Source organism: Corvus moneduloides, chromosome 9, assembly GCF_009650955.1.
Source record: "Corvus moneduloides isolate bCorMon1 chromosome 9, bCorMon1.pri, whole genome shotgun sequence".
NCBI classification, from domain to species: Eukaryota; Metazoa; Chordata; class Aves; order Passeriformes; family Corvidae; genus Corvus; species Corvus moneduloides.
Genome location: NC_045484.1, coordinates 13177490 through 13196845, shown reverse-complemented (window position 1 = coordinate 13196845; position 19356 = coordinate 13177490). Strand labels below are relative to the sequence as shown.

The 19356-nt window shown below is 36.3% G+C and overlaps 1 protein-coding gene across 1 annotated transcript in view; it reads left to right on the top strand.

Moving 5' to 3' along the window:
* Nucleotides 1–19356, top strand: part of LOC116448169 (uncharacterized oxidoreductase YtbE-like) — a gene marked incomplete at its 5' end in the record, with an annotated part of 45600 nt that overhangs the window by 3013 nt on the left and 23231 nt on the right. The window contains 2 exons of the mRNA XM_032118268.1: nt 10250–10498; nt 16971–17072. Coding sequence (XP_031974159.1) covers nt 10250–10498; nt 16971–17072 — 351 coding nt within the window. The remainder of the gene's footprint in view (nt 1–10249; nt 10499–16970; nt 17073–19356) is intronic.

Genomic DNA, 19356 nt, shown 5'->3' with positions numbered 1-19356 from the left:
TGAACTGCTCATGCTTACTTCTGTTAAGTAGGAAGCTCTCACTTAGAAAGTTGTCACTTCCTTTTTTTGTAAGTCTGAGGAGTGAAAATGCCACTCTCTAAAGCATTTGATTATAATTCAGTAGCACAAGGGCTTTTCTTCCTGTAACTGAAATATTAGGACCTTTGTCAAGCTCATGTGCTGAATGGTTGACATCTCTTAAGGTTTTGGCACTTTCTGTTGAAATGCTCTTCATCCCCTTTATGTGGTAGTTATATTCCCATTAGAACAGGGTTTTGTGTGTTTCTTTGTGTTTGCTGTTTTGTTGGGGTTTTTTTAGGGATGGTAATAATTGCATTCAGGTGGGTTGGTCAAGTAGCCAGTGATTTCTTGGAAAGATGTGCTGGTGATACCAAAAATACATAGAATGTTTTTGTGTAAAGTTGCTTTCTATGTAATCTTTGGGGCAGCTAGAATTAACAACAACTTGATGAGATAAAAAATTCTCTAACGATACCCTCCTATGAAAGAATAAAATTAATTGCATGCTTGTTAGGGAAGGGGCATCAGGACAGGCAATTAATAAACAAAATAATCAAGTCTTTATACTCACCGTGCCTTGCTCATGTCACACACAGTGAATATTTTATCAGTAGTAATAATGGTCTGTACAGAACATCATTCAAGAATGCCCAGCACCATTATTGTAGGTACTGTAGCTGGGAAAGCAGTCAGGTACTGCTCTGGGCAGCTTCTGATCAAACAGCCAAAGCCTGGGGAGAAAGTAATACACACACACACACACACACAGTCCTTCCAGACTCAAGGGAAACCATTAAAATATCTCTGGCCTCATTTCAGGGTGTTTGATAGATAACGTTCCTGATACTCTGCTGTACCCTTGTCTAAGTAAATAAACCGTAAAAGTAAGTTTTTACTGATTTTTAGTTTGCTGATTGCATTAAGACATTGTATCATTTGCATTGCAATCACTCAGGACTTCTTGTATTGTTCCCAGTTCTTTTCACAACAAATAGGCCTCCTGGCAAAAAGCACAGCATCAGATTGCTCCATTTTCATTGCATCAGGTTGTGTTGGTTTTTTTTTCCTCAAAATGCTACATAAATTTTAATCTTAATGCTGAGTGGAAATACTTTAACATTCCATTATGTTTACTAATCCACTAATTACCTACTTTTTAATTATTAATCCTAAAGTTGCTTATTTTCATTCTTAAACTTAGCTGTGGTCAAAAGAAGGCCCAGTCCTGCTGGACTGGAATAAAATTAGATTTTGCTTTTCAACTCAATGGCAGTAGAATCAAGCCTTCGCTTATTTTCTACTGTTACTGCCTTTTTTAGAATTCATGGCTCTTGTTTCTTCATGGCTTTGGTTCTTAAGGAAATTTATGGAACAGTGGTCCTGGTACCAAGACCTATGGCACTCCCTGCTATTAATCTTACCCTGTAATAAGAATTGGCTGTTTATTTCTTCCCTTTGTTTTATGTCTCAACCATTTTTTTTTTTATTCTCTTGGGGCTCTGCTTCTCACCCATGGTTACCAAGTTGCCTTAATAGCCTCTTGTGATGAACAAAATGCCACCTCTATAAATCTTTCTGTCTCAATTCATCCACTGTTTCGGTAGATCTGACCTTGAGAAGTTGTACTTGATCTTTGAGGGCCTCCAGATATTTAACTTCTCTCCTGTACAGAATGTGGCCATGTCCCAGGCAGCTGGGTGTTTGCAGACAGTGGAACAAAGCAGTGTCCTCTCCCAACCTGACTAAACCTGGTGAGCTCCTACCTCCCTTGCTTTCTTCCAGCTTCACCTCCTTCCATCCTGGTGCTGTTTCATTCCTTAAAAAAACCTGAACACTGTACAAGTGTTGTTTTAAGGGGTACTAATAAATGCATCTGGGGAAAAATGCTGGGCCAACTTTTGCTTACATCAGAGTCTACAAGGTACAGAAATACGCTCTTTTTTTCTGACGGAAGTTGCTGCTTTGTCTCTGCTCTCTTGTACACCTATAAATCTATGAGGTCAGCTTTTTGTATGTTTGCTGGGGATTTTACCTTATATTATGGCATACGAACTGTGATTTAATAGCAGAAAAATAGCTTCATTTCTCATGCTGGATTCTTTTTGGTAAACACTGTATTGCTGATATGATACAGATGAATTTTAGAGGTCCTTCACTAATTCTAAGTAATAAATCAATTTAGGTTTCTACCACTGTTTAATAATTAAGACTTTTACCAGTATAAGCAGAGGCAGTATAAGCAGAGGCACTTCATGTGTATGCTTTTAACTTTCCTGTTGCCATTAAGACTTTTAAATGTTACAAGCCTAATTGCCCAAGAGAAAAACAAATTATTTGTAAGCAATTTGAAATCAACAGAGAAGCAAGCTCCAGTATATATCATTTTTGTATTTCAGCATGGCTTTTTGGTGTAAAAAAATTATACCAAACTTTGTGGGGGGAAATAAAAGAAAGCTAAACTTTATCTTTCAACCTTCATATAGCAGATTTTAGTCATCGTACCTTTTTTTTTTGCCAGAGCTTGCTAGCATAGTTTTGGCAGCATTGAATGGTGATGTCACATGCTCCTTTAACCTGAATTGCAGTAGTTCCTCATGCCACCAAATGGGGAGAAAGGAGGTACTCATTCCTGAACTCTCTTCAGTTCTAACGTTTATGCAAAGTACAGCACAAAAAGTGATACAAAATCCTTGTTGTAGGGGAAGAAGGGAGAGAAAGGGGAAAGCCATCTTTGTGGCTTTGCACCAATTTCATAACTTTAAGGTCTGTTTATTCTTTCTTAGTGCCTGAATGGAAGTGCTTTGCATTCTAATGCATAAAGTTCTAAGGCTGAATGTGCAGTGTGAGAGGAGGGGCTAGAGGAGATGTTATTTGTCTCAGAAACTTTTAGAAAATGCGTTTTAAATTGTTAAGATAAAATTTGCGGGGAAAAATAAGCGTTTAATCAGAAACATTCTTTATTGTTCAGCGTAGTTTGCACTAAGGGGAACTGGGTTGTTGCTGTCCTTGGAGCTCATGAAAGCAATTAGTTACCAGTGGGACATGGCAAGTCTCAGACCTCACACTGCCACGTGGTAGTGCAGGAGGAGGATCTGTCATGATTCACAATTACACTTTGCAAGTAAAGGGCACTGGTATGATGTCAGAAATTACCCATCAGCTTGAATTAGGATGTCACAATGGTAATTATTGTACATACATTTTCATTGTGTAAAGCTATGAGTCACTACAAATCACAATTCTCTTTGTAATTTTTCCTATAATATTATCTTTACAGTGTTTTAACTGGCTTTGAATCATTGGTCTCATGTTCAACTACACTTAAATTTGCTGTCCCTCTACATAATTGTATGTTGATTATGCATAATTATAAATTATTAATATAATTTATTTTTAGGTCAGCCTTTCACAGCAGGAATGATTATGATAATGTTCTAATTAAGTACAGAATATGGGTTTAATATTTTATTTTCTTTTGATCATTCTTTTTTATGAAAGTTTCATGCAGGAGAAAAATATTGGGTTTATCTCATTTGTAGTATTTGTCTTATTTGTAAAGTATCTCCAAATGTCTAACGTTAGTTAATTAATGTCATCCTCATCAGGTAGAGCAGTCTAAGGACATATTTGAAACAGGAAGGGAAATAATACTTTTGTTCAGTCTGTTTATTTGCTGTACATAGTACATATCCTATTAGTTATGAAGTTAAACGTTCTATCAAGGTACGGTAAGTATTGGAAGTAATTTCAATTGAGTTAAGAAAGAGAATAGAATGAAAATAATTTAAAACTGGTTCACACCAGCAATTCTTCGTGCACTATTAACTGCTAAGATCTAGTCACAAAACATTATTCTGAGGAGAAAAGGTTTAGTGAACCCTAGAAATTGGATTTGATTTATGCCAGAAAATCTGCCTTTTCACTGCTTGAGATTTCTATGGAAGGAAGCCACAGTCTTTTACCAAATGGTTTCTAAGGTAACATCTTATAGCAGAGCATCTGAAACCAATTTGGTTGTTAATGAGAAATAGTTCTCACGGTGGTGGGAAAGTGTGGAGTGAAAGAGAGGCTTCAAGATTTGGCAGTCTGTCTGTAAAGGCATTTAAATAAATGTGTGCTGCTGCTCTGCTTATGAAATTTCTACGTGAATTGCACATTCATAATTGCCTTTCAAATGTATAGGTCTCTTTTCAGATTTTATTGATAAGTTGTGCATGATTAAAATATTTGACTTCTACAGATGAATAATTTAAATATCTGGCACTTTTCCAGTGGAAATCTCTTTACTATTGCTGAAAAAATACTTGCATTTTTGGGGTGATAGTTATTTCTGCTGCCAGAAATACATTAGTGAATTGGTGCCGTATCAGAGCAATAGCATCCCACTGATGTCAGATGCCACTTGCAGACTTTCTGGGATTGCTGTGAGACACTTTCTGAGAAGTTGCTCTTGAACCTACTTTCCTGTCTAAGGTTCTGAGGAGATAAATGGTGGGTCAGTGAACAGAAATGTGTGGTCATTTTAAAGTAGATGATCTGAATATCCTTTACAACCAGAGTCTCTTTGGGATGGAGGGAATAGAGTGCTTCTATCAACAATGGCTCATTGCTATTTCTTCCTTCCTCTCAGGAAGAGAGAAAACCAGCAATTCTGGCTTCCCTTTCCCTGGATACATAATAAACATGTAATGGCTCTCTCCTACCCTCTTTCCTTGAGGCAAGGTTGTATTCCTGCATTTTGTTTCTTGGTGCCTGTGTAGACTTGCCTGAGTAGAATTACGGAGTTTAAAATCGTGCTTGCTTACTTTTTTTCTTCTGTTACTGAATTCTGTTAGTGTGTTCTGAGTCGTACAGGGGAAAAGCAGTCCCAGAGTGACACCTTTGCACTAAGCAATGCATCATCTGTTTAGCAGACAAATAAGCAAACAAACAAAAGAATAAGAAAGAGAAGCATTGCCAAAGTAAAACTTACATACTAAAAAAATTAAACCATTCATAATCCAAATAACTTTTACAGAAGCAGGAGAAACTTGCCTTAAATGACTGAGTTTTAGATAAACCTGTGTGCTGTTTTCATTCTGACCAGTTAGAGAACCATTGGTTATATAAGGGAGTGTGCTCAGTGTCTCTCTGTTATTGTTGATGGGGTCCTACCAGTTTTTCCAGAAGCCGATTGTGTCTATAGGCTCCATTCCCTCAGGAGTAGCTGCCCTGTTTTATATACACATTGGGTGCCAGTCTTGTACTCTGAATAAATTATCCAAGTTATTTTGTAAAAGTAATTGTTATTAAATTTGGATCTCTTGGCTTGAAATAGTCTCTAGTTGCCCCATGAAAATGGTAGAGTGTAGGAACTTCATAGTGAGGTTGACTTTGATTTCAGCTGCTGCAGAGGAAAACCCTACACTCCAGAAGAGAGGGGATGCTTGAATACTTTGTCCTGTGATGCTACATAGGATTTTCAGAGTAACTGACCCTGTTAAGATAAAACTGTGCCAAATAGTTTACTATGGCAGTAAGAACACCTGGATTGTAGTGCTGTGGTGATAGAAAGTAAGTGTGACATTATCTGCTTGTCTGAGAGCAGCTGTAGGGATGGTGTTGGGGAATATAATAGAAAGAAAGGCTCCAGGAGACAAGTTCATGGAGAAGGTCTTTCTGATCGTTTGCTGATTGGCTGGGACACAGCCGTGATTTTATTTTTTTTTAAAATGTGAATAAAAGCATTTATTAAATCAAATTATTTAACTGTGGCTGCCAAGGGGGGAACTTGTTTTGCTCCATCCCTGGCCCAAAATTTAGTGGGTTTTCACCTCTGAGGAATTATTCAGGTTCATGAATAATTCTGAAACTGTACTCTCTCTTTTTGGCCATTTAACCATCTGAGTCAGCTTGTCAGACGATCATATGAATACAAAATTAGGAGGAGGATGTGAGATGGACAGCAAGTAAGGATTGTCTGTCCTTGAGCCTTTCCATAGAAGAGGCATGTGGTTTTGTGAGTGGATTAGCAGTTAACCTTGAAATGTGTTATATGTTCATTTGCATTATATATGGCCATTTTATGTTTTATCATCACATTTGCTCATAAGGTAATTAGGAAATCAAACTATATGAACACCAAAAAAAATCAATATATTCATAAGATGTTATATTGATGTAATGTTGAACTAGTAGAAATAAAACTAATAGAATGAGGTATGTCAAGCCTGTTATGGCATACAGTACCAAATATACACAATGAGTGTGTAAAAATTGATAAAAGGATGTTTGAGCTTTTGCTCTTACTTGGAGGTAAAAAAATCAGCAAGGAATGGGCATTTTTGCAGGTGTTTTCTTTGTCAACTCTTTTAATTTAGTACTGATGTCAGAAGATCATTAATCCCTGACATGATCTCTAATTATTCTGGCTGGGGTTTCACCAGCAGGAACTTTCCTAGTGTTATTCCACTGAATTCAAGTCGCCAAAGTTATTCATATCACTGGACGTTTTTATATATGCAAATGAATAATCATTTCACATTTCATAAAGAACATGAAGACGTTTCTCCATAAAGGGAGGGAGAAAGCAGGGAGAGAAAGTAGATCCTGGTTCTTTTTGAAAAACTGTTGGTGCTTTGGATCTCTCTCTGTAGCTCTACAGCTTTGCAAGGGAGAACAGAAAGTTTAATGAGGCTGAGAGCTGAGCTGGTGCATAAATCTGGGAGGGGGGATAGCGGGTGGTTTGTTACTTGTTCTACATATTTGGTGGTGTCAGAGGTGGAGATGTTGCTGATTTTCTATTTTTGAGGGATTGGGGGAGGTGTTGCTGATTGGCATGTTGGGTTTTTGTCCCCTGTAGCAACTGCATTATGAAAAGGATTCTGCCTTTCTGATAATCTTTGTATCATTTTATGGGTTGTTCAGAGCATTTTCTCACTCCAGTTTTGATGGCAGTGTTCTTCAGGGTACCAACAAAGTGATGAGTAACTGTGACAAAATAACAGCGTAACTAATTAAGCCTACTTTCCATGGATTTGTGTCCTCTGACCTATCCGTATTTTCACTGCAGTATCCTTGTCCCTTACAACCCCCAGTTTTTCACAAAATCCATAGGAATGTAATTGTCTTGCACATCTTCCAATCTGTCAAATTTGGCTTAGTTCAGTCAGTGAGGTAACAGTGCTCTTTCCCTAGGAAACAAGTTAAAATACTAGCTAAAAAATAGGAAGCTTTTCCAAACGTATGTATATTTGACATAGTTTCTTGAAAGGAATTCCTATTTCTTATCAGCGAATTCTAGGGAAAAAAAAGTATTAAATATTTTTAGAAACAGGACGGGGATGGAAAGGGTGCAGGTCCATACTAGTTTTAAATGCATGATTGAATTTTGTCTTTAAATATACATGTACAGTGTGAATTACGTCGCTATGAGCAAAGGGGAATCCCAAACCTGTAAGAATGTTAATGTGTTGAAATAGCATTGTTTGAATTTCTAATATAAAAAAAATTAGAAAGTTCAGTCATTCCACCTTCTTTTGTCATCCTTCTGCATCTATGACTTGTAACTTCTTTAATCACATGTGTAAACACAAGAAAACTGTGATTTCTAAAGTCTAGGAGTGTTATTGTAGTAGCATAATTAGCTTATCAACCTATTGTTCATGATTAAGTTGGCTTGCAAAGTGGTAATATTAAATAATTGCTGATTTCTTTTTAATTACTGTTTAGTGTACCAGGACTGTTGTAGTTCATTTTTAAGCATAGAAATTGAGATAATGTCCTCCAGATTGATCTTGCTGTCTTTATTTCTTGTGTAACGAGTGTGCGTGCCATCACTGAATGGGGAACAATAACAAAATTCTTCTGATTTTTCCTTCTTAGCCCCTCTCTCCCTTTAACTTAAAGGGTTAAATTAGAAAAAAAAAAAAAAAAAAAAGTTGTTTGTCCTAAATGTTCTTACTGAAATCCATTATGCATGAAAAGAGTCAGAGTCCATTTGCAAGACCTCTAAATGAACTCCATTCATTCTGTGCTTAGAAATGTCCATTCAGCCAGAAACAGACACAATAGTTACAACCTCATTTTGCACCAGTACCAGCATATTAAAAGTGAAGGGTTTGTTATGAAGAAGTATAGTAATGTTTCTATGCTAGTTATATAATTCCGTATTGAAATTCCTTTTGGACTTGAATAATGTAAAATTGCATATATATTCTTAGCCCATAATTGTAATGTAGTAGCATTGCAGTCACCTAAAATTCTTAAACATTCATGAGGATTTTGAAATAGCTATTTTGAAAACCAAGTTGACTTAGCTTAAGTTATTTTGATGTAAAACAAGTTGTAGAGACATTTATTTTTAGTTGGCTCAGAAATTAAGCCAGTTAGTAATCATATTTAGTTGCTATAAAAAAAGATTTAAAGTTTTGTCTTCTAGAACATTAAAAACTTTATTTATGTATTTTTTAATTTATGAAAGTAAATTACTTATGATATGCATGTCAAAATTATAGGAATATAGTATTATAATTTCATCACTTTAAAGTCTATGAAGGTAAGTCAAGAATTCACTACTCCACATTTTGTTGGTCTCAAATATAAAGTGGAAATTGTCCTACTGTGATCAGCAGGATGTCATGATCCTGATCTCTATGGATGTGACATCAACCATATTATATCTTAGTGTAAATGACTTTGGGTGTTGGGCAAGACTTATTGGCTTTCCTTCTAAGACCAGGAATGAGCAAAAAAGATAAGCATTTAGGAAAACCTGGCTTGCCTTACATAAGTTCTCTGCCTTGTCACGTGCTGTTAAAATGAGTGAGAAAGTCCTGCAGCCTCCCCTGGGCATTGTTGCCCCATTGGGGTTAGGAAGCTCTGAGGAGGAGCACCTGTGCTTTCATTTGTGCCCTTTTCCTGGCAGCCTGGGTGGCCATTTGCAGGGGTAATTTCATAATGTGCAGGTAGTCCTTGAGGTACAAATAAATACCATGTTTGGAGGGAAAGAGAAGGGTAAGAACAGACACAAATTTCACTTTAAATAATTCTTTGACCTGGAGTCCTTTATTCATTTATTTAGATTTAGCAGTGGCTGAAGCCCGGTTGCTGTGGCCTGTTGAGGACTGTGCAGGGCCATTTCTGAAGTCAGCGACAGAACCACTTTGTGCTGCCTGTTGTTTATGGCATGAGGGCCTTTAAGTACTGTTATCAGCTTGGAAGGAGGTGACTTGGGAGCTGACTGGAACTGACTGAGCATTTCCTCCAACAAACTAGAAAATACTGTTTGTGGGAAGTGTGTGGAGTGAGGGTGAATGGGTGAGGGGCTCATGGCAGGAAAAACAACTAACAGGAAAGGGTAAGTAGAAACATCATCCTCCTTGCTCTCAACCAGTTCTTTATCTGAAGTCCTCCTGCTGGTTGCTTTTCCTGCTGAGTCTCCTCCTCCTTCCGTCCCCTTGACATGCAAAATACACGTCCAGTGAATCCCCACACAATGACAGTAACAGGATTTTGTTACTGAAACTCCTTGCATATGCCCATTCTGTAACTCCTGTGTAGGATTCCATTGTTTTGGTTACTGCTGAGTTTTACATTATGTAAATGGCACCTGCACTATGGCGCAGCCTGGGATTGTACAATGCAATAATAACTTCAAGCTACCAAGAGTCCAACAGAATAAAGGTTTCAGGATATGCTTTTTGCAAAGTAAATGGTTTTAGAAGTTGTTTGGTGTTGCTGCCTGTTTTAGAGCTACTAAAGTGCTAGATCGCCCGTGCTACCTCTCTAGGCTGCTCGAGGCTTTCTAAGGCATTAAAGTACTAGCCTAGCCGGTATAAAGCTGAAAAGATACCTTCCACAGTTTGGGGTTTTGGTTTCTTTCAAATATTTTCATCTGCTTATGCTTCTATATGAAAATTAAGAGACATATATTAATTTTCCATAAAGTATGTGTTTTATCTTTGATGATTTTCAGCCTAACTCCTTAAATCACTTCTTTATAGCTAAATGCTGTTGATATTTGATTTTGATGGAGTTACTTCTGATCAGCACTAACTTCTCCCTTTTCATGTATTTTACAAGCCTAAAGATCAGTCAGTTCCCATTCCTTTACTATTAGGAAATGAAAATTAATTAAGAAGGTTTTGTGTCAATATATCAAAAAAAAAGAAAGAAAAATTGAAAACAATGATAAAATATGCCCCTCATAATTCACTGCTGACAATTCACTTCTGCTTTCGTTGTTTAGGTACTTCCCACCAGGGTGGCTATTCCCACACTGCAGTGGTCCATGCCCTACAGAAATGCGGCATTCGTCACATTGACACAGCAAAAAGATACGGCTGTGAATCCCTCCTCCAAAGGGCCATCAGAGAGAGTGCTGTGAAGCGAGAGGACCTCTGGATAACTACCAAACTGTGGCACAGTGATTGTGGCTATGAAAGCACAAAAAAGGCCTGCCTGGAGTCATGTGAAAGGCTTGGTGTTGAGTATCTTGGTATGAATCTTTCCATATAGCTCATTTATTGTGCCTTCCATGGGAGTACTTGCAAAGATGAATGAGTTCTGAAAACAATTATGTAATACAGATGGGTCGAAGAAACCAAATTCTGCCTTTATTTACACATTTGCAGGTTTCTTGTTCTCTTTGTTCTCTAGGAAGTTCACGTGTACAGTTGAGAGCACAGAGTTTTTTCTTGTTGCAAATGTTTTGTAAAGGTATTTTTTATTGTAAAATTATTTGAGGAACAACTATGTGAGTTTTATATATTTTGCTAAAAAACACCCAAAACCTATGAAATAAGGATTTATAAACTTTACAATAATATATTGGCAACAGGGTGACAAAGATGCCTGGTTTCTTCGGTGGTCTATTTTCTTTTTATCAAGGAATGGGAGTCCTTTCTAAAACTTACTTTGTAGGTCTTTTAACTTTTTAAAATTCTGTATACTGCCTTTGGTTTGGTCTGTCTGATGGAATATGCTTTGGGGAAAATTTTAGAAGTATCTACAAGACTTTAGAAAACTAAAAGCTTAACTAACGCTGCACTTGTAAATTTACCCTGATCATAAACTCCTTGTAGTCAAAGATGTAATATTGCTACTACCTTATTACACAGGCAGAGTTGCAGTAATGATGCCAATTAATTCCTGCAACAGGTCATAGGAGAGGAGGTACCTGAAAATAAACATATTTGCTTATTTTAGCAATAAACAAACTTCAATGAGGAAGTGAATTTTGCTGAATTAATAATGTATAATATTAATGGCAGCTGTGTGCTGTATTCACTGGCTTTTTTTTTGGCTGACTACTTTACAAGGTGAACAAGGAAAAACTTGTATTTGTTAGGCAGAGATTCTTGTATGCACACCTTTGGCTCCATTCTTTTTGGAAATGTATCCCTTAACTTCTTCCACAGGTACAGAATAATGCAAAATGAATTAAAATTCCTTTCTGTTTGTCCCGTGCAAATGCAGGTCTCAAAATTTCAAGCCCTGACTTTCTCCTTTAAACTGAGAAATAACATTATTCCTCCTCTCTGTTTTCTGCTTGTTATATTTTGTGTTTGCGTTCTTTTTTCTTCTGCTTGCTCTGGCACTGGTGCTGAATGTTGATGAGAGGAAAACTTGATTCACTTCCAAGAAGTCATTTGCACTGATTCCTTCTAGTACTGTAAGTTGTTCTTATTTTCTCAGGTAGTAGGTTGGAGTAGATGCTCACAAAAATACTGAGTTTGTGTATTGTTGCTAAGCAGAAATGCCTGAAAGAAGAAGAAGAATATCTGAGAACAAGAAATGTACTAATGCTGTCACCATATGAGTGAATCCTTGGAATGGCATAAACAGAACTTGTTTGTCAGATGTGTTTAGAGCTGAGACTTCTTGTGCACATACTATTAAGACCAATTAAGGAATGTTACAGCTCCCTGCACAATTTGTCTCCATACTACATTTTTCCTTTTTTAAAAAATATATTTGTTTTGGTTTTTTTTAATACACTCACTCATATTCCCTTCTTCTTCACCTTTCTTCCACTGATGTGGAGATGTCTGAAAAATTTATATCGCTGTTCCTGGACCACTTAGTCAGCCATAGTGACCTAAATCAATGCTGATCCGGATAAATCAGAATTTCCTGATTTCATTCTATGGTATTAACCAAGTATGTGGGGGTTCACATCTTTTGTAAAGATACATAGTTCATAAAGAAAACTGAAAGATCCTAAATAATACATCTGTGATGTTAGATCTTTCTGTTGGAGGGAAAGTTAGTAATTTAGAAGAGTACAAAAAGAAAAAGCTGCAGGAGCCCTGGCAGCTAAATGTGCAGCTAGGCTTTTTGTTCATGTTCATTTTCTTGAGGGTCTTTATGGGTTACTGAGTCCATCCATAAAGACTGAATTAGAAACCTGGGAAATAATCTAACAGGAATTAATAAATCTGTGCATTATCAATATATAGAATGCCAGCTGTTGAAACAGATGAGCTGTTGAAAGCAGTCACAGCTTTTTAAGAGAAAAATGCTCCATGTAAAATACTTATTATGAAGCCTTTTCAATAAACACTTCTCAAACAAATGGTACTAGGAGAGCAGTGTTGCAGGATTTTTATTTGAGCTGGTAGATTATATATCCATGACATGATGGAAATTTATTGTGGGCAGTGGTTGTAACAGATACTGTGCTCCTTCCATTTTCTAAATGTGATCCTCAACTAGCAGTCACAGTAAACCAATATGAAATGGCAGCAGATATTACAGGTTTGGCAGTAGCAGAATACATTCCTTGGGATTTAGATCCAGCCTCTAAAGTAACTTCTTGAATGCTGATGTGGGTTACCGAATTCATAAACAATTTTATTTTCCTTTCGACTGTTCCGAGTTTGTCCCATTCAGGCAAATCTGGCCTATGACAAATCCCCAACTAGAGCTGGAGAAATGCGCTATCAGCATCTTCACTGTAATAGATGAGCCACATGAAATGAGTGTGTTATCGTAATCCAGATTCTGTATTGCTTCAAAACACTTTGGAGGTTGTTTCACATTGATCCTTGTTCAATGGAAGGAAACACAAAACAAAAAGGATTGAGCGAGAAAGAAAAATACATCATATCAATATTAAGTGCAGTGGCTACTGAGAAAAGCAAGGAAATATGATCACTGCATTAAGACAGCTGGGAAACATTACAAAATATACTTTTGCTTTTAGGCTTGCTATAAGGCAGGGCTTGTTTTTCATACAACTAGGTTTGTTTTAGTCAATTTTGACTTTTTAAAAAATATTGTATTAGGGATTTGAATAGAATTGCAAACTTTTATTTCCACAACATCATGTTGGCTTTTAAATGTGTAAAATGGCCCTGTACTTTCCAGTTAAGAGGAAGTGTGTTCATTGTAGGTGCTGCAACCACTAAGAAGCAATAAACCATTCTATTTTAAATGTCTGTGTGAAAGCAACTCAAGTGTTAGTTTTAGCTTTCCTGCACCACTGTGCATTGATATTTAATGACCTTTAGGCCTTCGCTTATTGCTGCACCGTTACAGCCTGACTGTCTGCAGAGGATGTTTTAAAGAGCTGGTAAATACAAAACCAGATTGTGAATGTTTGGAGGTTTTTTCTTCTTTCTAAAGTGCATCCTGATACTGTGATTCAAGGTGGATTTTTTGATTCAAGTTTATTTTTAAAAAGTACGTGGTTGGAAGGCATCTCAAGATACTGATTAATCTTTCCCATGCTACAAGGCACAACCTTGTTCTCAACAAAAATGTAGTCTGTTCTTAAAAAACCCCAGTGATAAAGTTATATATTTCTTGATTACTAGAGCTTTAAGCTATTTCAATCAATGATTTAAAGCTAATTTCTTGCCTCCAAATGGAATTTAAGAGTGTTTCTGTTCTCACAAACACAGTACCCCAGGAGGGAAAATAGTTTAAGCAAAAGAAAATGTGTGTGGGTGTAGGGTGTGAATGTGTGTACAAATAAAAATGAAATCATAGACCTTGTTTTGTGAGGTGCTTGTTTTTACTGGCCTGCAGGTATGAGGGAAAGTTTTCTATGCAGTAGAAGTAAGATCCTAGCTGTGCTGAGGTGCTTTACACATGACTGGCAGGAGGACTATTCTACTCTTTATGAGATAAGGCACCTTTGCTCCACATCTTTCATGAATACTTCTTGCAGTCAGGAAGACTGTACTTGCTGATTTAGTAGATTGCTTTCTAGCCCTATATGCCAATATTTCTAAAAGTGAAATAATTTTTATTTAAATGAGAAAGCCTAAATTGAAATAAACATAATAGGATGATATGGACATGGTGTACCTAGTAACAAAACCTTCCTAAATTAAAGGACCAGCAGCTAGTCTTGTTTGCATCAGAGGCCTCAGACACTAATACAGAGACGGGAGATGTGTTGCATTTTTTTAGATGTCCAAAGCCAGAGATCATTCAGTTATCGAATCTCTTAAAAGTCTTTCTTTGGAGAATGTTTAAGTTTCCTGAGCAGAGTACAATGCATCTGTGTCTGTGGAAATCCATGATGTAACTATTTCTGTGAGCATTTGCAAACTGTGGTGTCTCACTGAATAGTCAGGCTTTTGGAGAAGTAACTGGTGGTGAAATTCTGCTGAAGTTTGATTATTTTTGCTAAATGACATTTTTCTGCATAGTTAAGCAGTTCTTATTAGTCTGGTTTGGAGAACATAGCAAGCAGCAACTAAAAAAATAAAATTCTTCCATTTTTCTGTGAGGTAGATACTTTCACTTACTTCTATACGACACTTGCTTTATACAAGCAAAAAAGTTTAAATACAAACATGGCAGTCTCCATGCAGTAAGTAGGTCCAGTAGCATATGTAATTTTGGATCAAAATGAATACTTGATGTTAGCAATTCCTAATGCAAATCCTTAGGTTGATGTCTAATATAAATTAGTGGAAATTTTATTTGCAACAGTATTTCAGTAGTCCTGAGTTTTGAACATAACCTCACCGAACGTTTTAATCAATATCCCAATACTAGTTTTCAGTTAAATATCACAGAATTGGTATTTATTCCAATGCCATACATTGGTATATATTTTTAATAAATACAACTTTGTTTCTCAGAGAAATTAGTGAAGAAGTAATTATTCATAGATTGGTGATGAATAAGAATGCATGTGGAATTGGATGTGGACTTTATGGATAAAAGGCCAAAGAGCGAGCAACATTCTCCTTATATGTGATACAAAACCAGATGCTGCAGATGATTATATATAAGTGATTATTTGCTTGTCAGAGCTATTGTATTTAAAAGCCTAAAAGTTTAAAGTTGTATTTAAATGGTTATTGATATCAGAAAGTGCAAATGTAGCTTGTGATTTTTGTGACACATACAAAATGTTTGCCTTGCTATCTCTCTAGTGTATTTTACTATACAGAATTCTGTACTGTTCTAATTAGATTCTTAAGGTAAGTAAAGCACTTTTAATGTGCTGCATTGATGTACCAAAATTGGAGCTGGTGTATTATAGTGAATTTCATGTTACATTTTCATCGTAAATCAAGGTTGAATTTGTATTTTTAGAGGGAGAAAGCTAATATACCAACCCCCTGATACAATAATCATTAGTGCAGTCATTAAATTGCGAATAAAAGGAATTTTTTTCCTTTTTTTTCTCAATTTTTTCATTATTCGCAATGCAGAGGATCTGTATTTCACAAAGAAGTGCTGTAAATGAATGGTGTGGTGTAGTCAAAGAGCAAAAACCTCTTCTTGCAAACAAGTTGGGTTTTTTTCTTAACTCTATCTGAACTGCCAGAAAAGGAATATTATAAAGCACAAAGAAAATGGCACACATCTCAGTCATCTATTTACTTTCTTTTCCTGTTTTTCATCAGACTAATATATGCAGCAAAGGCCAAAACCTGTTTGACTGGGATACCTGCAGTTACCTGTTTAATCTGCAGTTAGAATTTGAATAGAAATGTAATTGTCTTCCAAGTATCTCTAAATTTCTCCTTCAGAATGTCTAGCAGTGTCTACAAACTTACAAAGGAGTTAGAGATCCTGTCATTTTTAAAATTTAAATCTGATTTGGAACTCTTGAGTCCAGTACATGTACATTTCTCAGTTTATGTTGGAAGTGCTTCCTTTTTCAATTGATGGAAGTCTTTTCTTGCAGGAAGACAGCACACAAAGAGCCTCCTCACGAGGGGCAGTGGAGGGGCAGCACTGGTACCTTCTCTGGTGACCAGTGACCTGAGCAATGGCATGGAGTTGTGTTAGGGAAGGTTTAGGTTGGATATTAGGAAATGATTCTATGATTCTATGGGAATTTCACCAGTGGTAAATCTTAATTGTGTTTGAAATCATGCTAATCGTGCCAAAAAATGTAATAAAGCATAATTTTCTCACCTTAAAATATTGCTTTAAAAATTTCTTTAAAAAAATCACAAAGGCTGCCACAAAACTTAAGACAAAAAATCTGCATATAGACTGTGCTGTGGTTTCCTACAGAAATTCATAAGTGGAAGTATTCTTTAGAAAGGAAAAAGACAGACCCACTGCTGAGGTTGTATAAAATATCTGCAGAACTGTCAAATGTATTTCTCTTCCGTGAAGTGGAAGACTTGCAGCACTTAGTAAGTAGTAGTCCACTCATAATTCCAGTGACCAAAATCCTTTTGATTTAAATGGGGCTTGTTATGAGTGGAAAGTTTATTAAGTACATATGTAACCATGAAATTCTGATTACAGTGACCTAAACATGTGGAACATGTGCATGTTCTGCTACCCTTAGTTGTTAATGTGATGTTATAGAATTCATTTATTACAGCTGGATATATACAGTAATGATCACTGAATAGTAATTGGAACTATTATGATGATAATGTGTTAGGGGCCATTGTGGAGGTCAAATGCTGTCTCATGTGCTTTGATATATTTATTTTTTGGACACTTTAATAAGCAGTCTGGTTCTGTTTCTGTTTTAGATCTTTATTTGATACACTGGCCTGATGCACAAGTTCCAGGTAAAAGCAATCGAGAGGTCCGAGCTGAAACCTGGAGAGCGATGGAAGAGCTCTATGAGAAAGGTGATAAATAACAAAACCTACCTTAGAAGAAGGAATTATAGTGTGCTTTGGGATTGGGAAACTCATAGTGAGAGATGTTTAAAAAACTCTAATTTGAACTGGATGCTCATATTTCAGTGGAATTTGGGTGTGTAAGTTATGAAAATCTCTTTGAAAATTGCAGCATTAGCAATTTGGTGCTGCTTGTAAATAATACATTGTCAAATTCTGTCCATGAGATTAATAATGGTGTGCATGCTTCTTGAAGAAATCTACTGATTTCTTGAAATCTCTATGCCACTATAGAACACCACTGAACACTATAGAACATCTTTGTAGTAACCTCCTCTTTTTTAAGTATAAATCATGCCAAATTTTATCTCCTTTAGATATTTTTTAATAATTGTATGATGCCATTTTCCAATTTATCATACATTGTGGTGTTTTATAACTGCATTTGTGTTTTAAAAGTTAACAAAATAAAATGGCTAAATGAGGAACGAATACTCAACTGCAGATTCTTTGGTGCTAACTTTTGGGAAGAATTGTCAAAGAACAGAGCTACTCTCTCAAGTTTGGGTAACTCACTTTGATTTTCAGTGCACAGCAAACTTCAGTTTATGCTCATAGCAATAGGAGGAGTAGACTGTAGATTGAGTAGGATGATTTTGCTCCTGAAGTATGCAGAATTATTAGAAACGGTGTGAGAGAAGATCCTGTCATGCCATTCTTGGGCCATGTGGGCCACCCTGTTCGTAGCTTCAGAGAAGTTCCACAAGTGAGGAGAAGACTTCTTGGATAAAATAGCCTATCCACTAACCCAGAGTTACTGAAATAGTGATTGTAGCAGGAGAGTTGTACAAAGGCAATTACAGGCTGTGTTTCACTACCAGCTTTATCAGAGCCATGCACCTCTTACACTTCAATCCTTCATTTATTTTTGCTCTGGCTCTGCAAAAACAGAAGTAAATTATCTTTGTTACATCTTTTGTTCTTTCTTTTTATACTGAGCATAAGAGAAGTTGCTAAAAGTGTTTTCTGCCATGTAAGACATTACAACATTCAGTTTTTAAAGAAATGCTTCACTGACCTAGTATTTCAAAGTAGGAATGACTCTTGCATCCAAAGATGGGTTATTTCACAAGGTATTTCATCTTTCCACTGTGAAGTTTTTTTTCTGATGCGTATTTAAGTTACTGCATGCCCTTTGTGCCTAGATATGCCATCCTAATTTGCTGCAAACAGGTTGTATTTTTCACATTCTGTTATTATTCCTATCCTATCCTATTTATTCTGCTTCTGCATGCATCTTTGTGATCTTTCCTATCTTATGCAACTTCTTCTTTCTCTACATCTTCCTAATGGAAAAAACTATGAGCTATTGAGTGGTCTTTTAATAAGTCACTGGAAATACTACTGCTGTTCTCACAAACAGAGAAAAGTTGCCTTTGATTTTTGTCCCTATGTATGATACCTCTTTACAGACATCCCATGCTGTATTTATTTTTCCTGTGGTTGCATTTCTTCAACATTTTTGTTCAATTTGCGTGTTGCTACTGTCAGTCATTTTCTGAATTTAAGCATTCTGTAGACTCATGATTCATTTAGCTGAGGGTAAGTTTTCCAACTCTGGTTGTCAAAATTACCTCAGATCAGTTACAGGGGAAGGAAAATTTAATAGTCTGGTTGAGTCAAGTGCCTTAGAGCCTTAACTTCCACACTTTTGCTTTAGTGGATACAGACTCTGGATGTCCTGACCATAACTATGTGTTCCTGAAATGACACGCAGATGTTAACCACTCTGGAGTTGGAAATGCAATGATTCCTGAGCAAAATCTTAAATAATTTGTTTGCGTGGTTAACCACTAGATTTTCCACTGAAGATTAAACACTTGCTGCATATCTTTGTGACTTACTATGTGTTATGTGAGCAACATGTTTGCCTTGGTTTGAATTGAACATAGGATTTGGTCAAAATCCTTACTTGAGGAAAAAAATAAAATCTTCATTTATTAGAGGAAGAAATTTTAAGTCCTATGAACAAGTGAGTTCTTTGTCTACTCTGAACTTGACATTAGTTCAGGTAGTCATTGGTTCCTGTTTGGAATTCTGTTAACTTTTTTTTTTTTGAAATGTTTATTCTGTAAAAAAAAGTTAGAAACTAAATGCTTCACATTCAAAGATTGACGTTTTAAACAAATAATTTGCTTCTGCAGTCAATTCACAAAGGTAATACTGAAATTATTCATCTTGGTAGTGTGTCTAGTACCTGAAGAGTATCTGGAAGTGCAGAGATAATAACCAC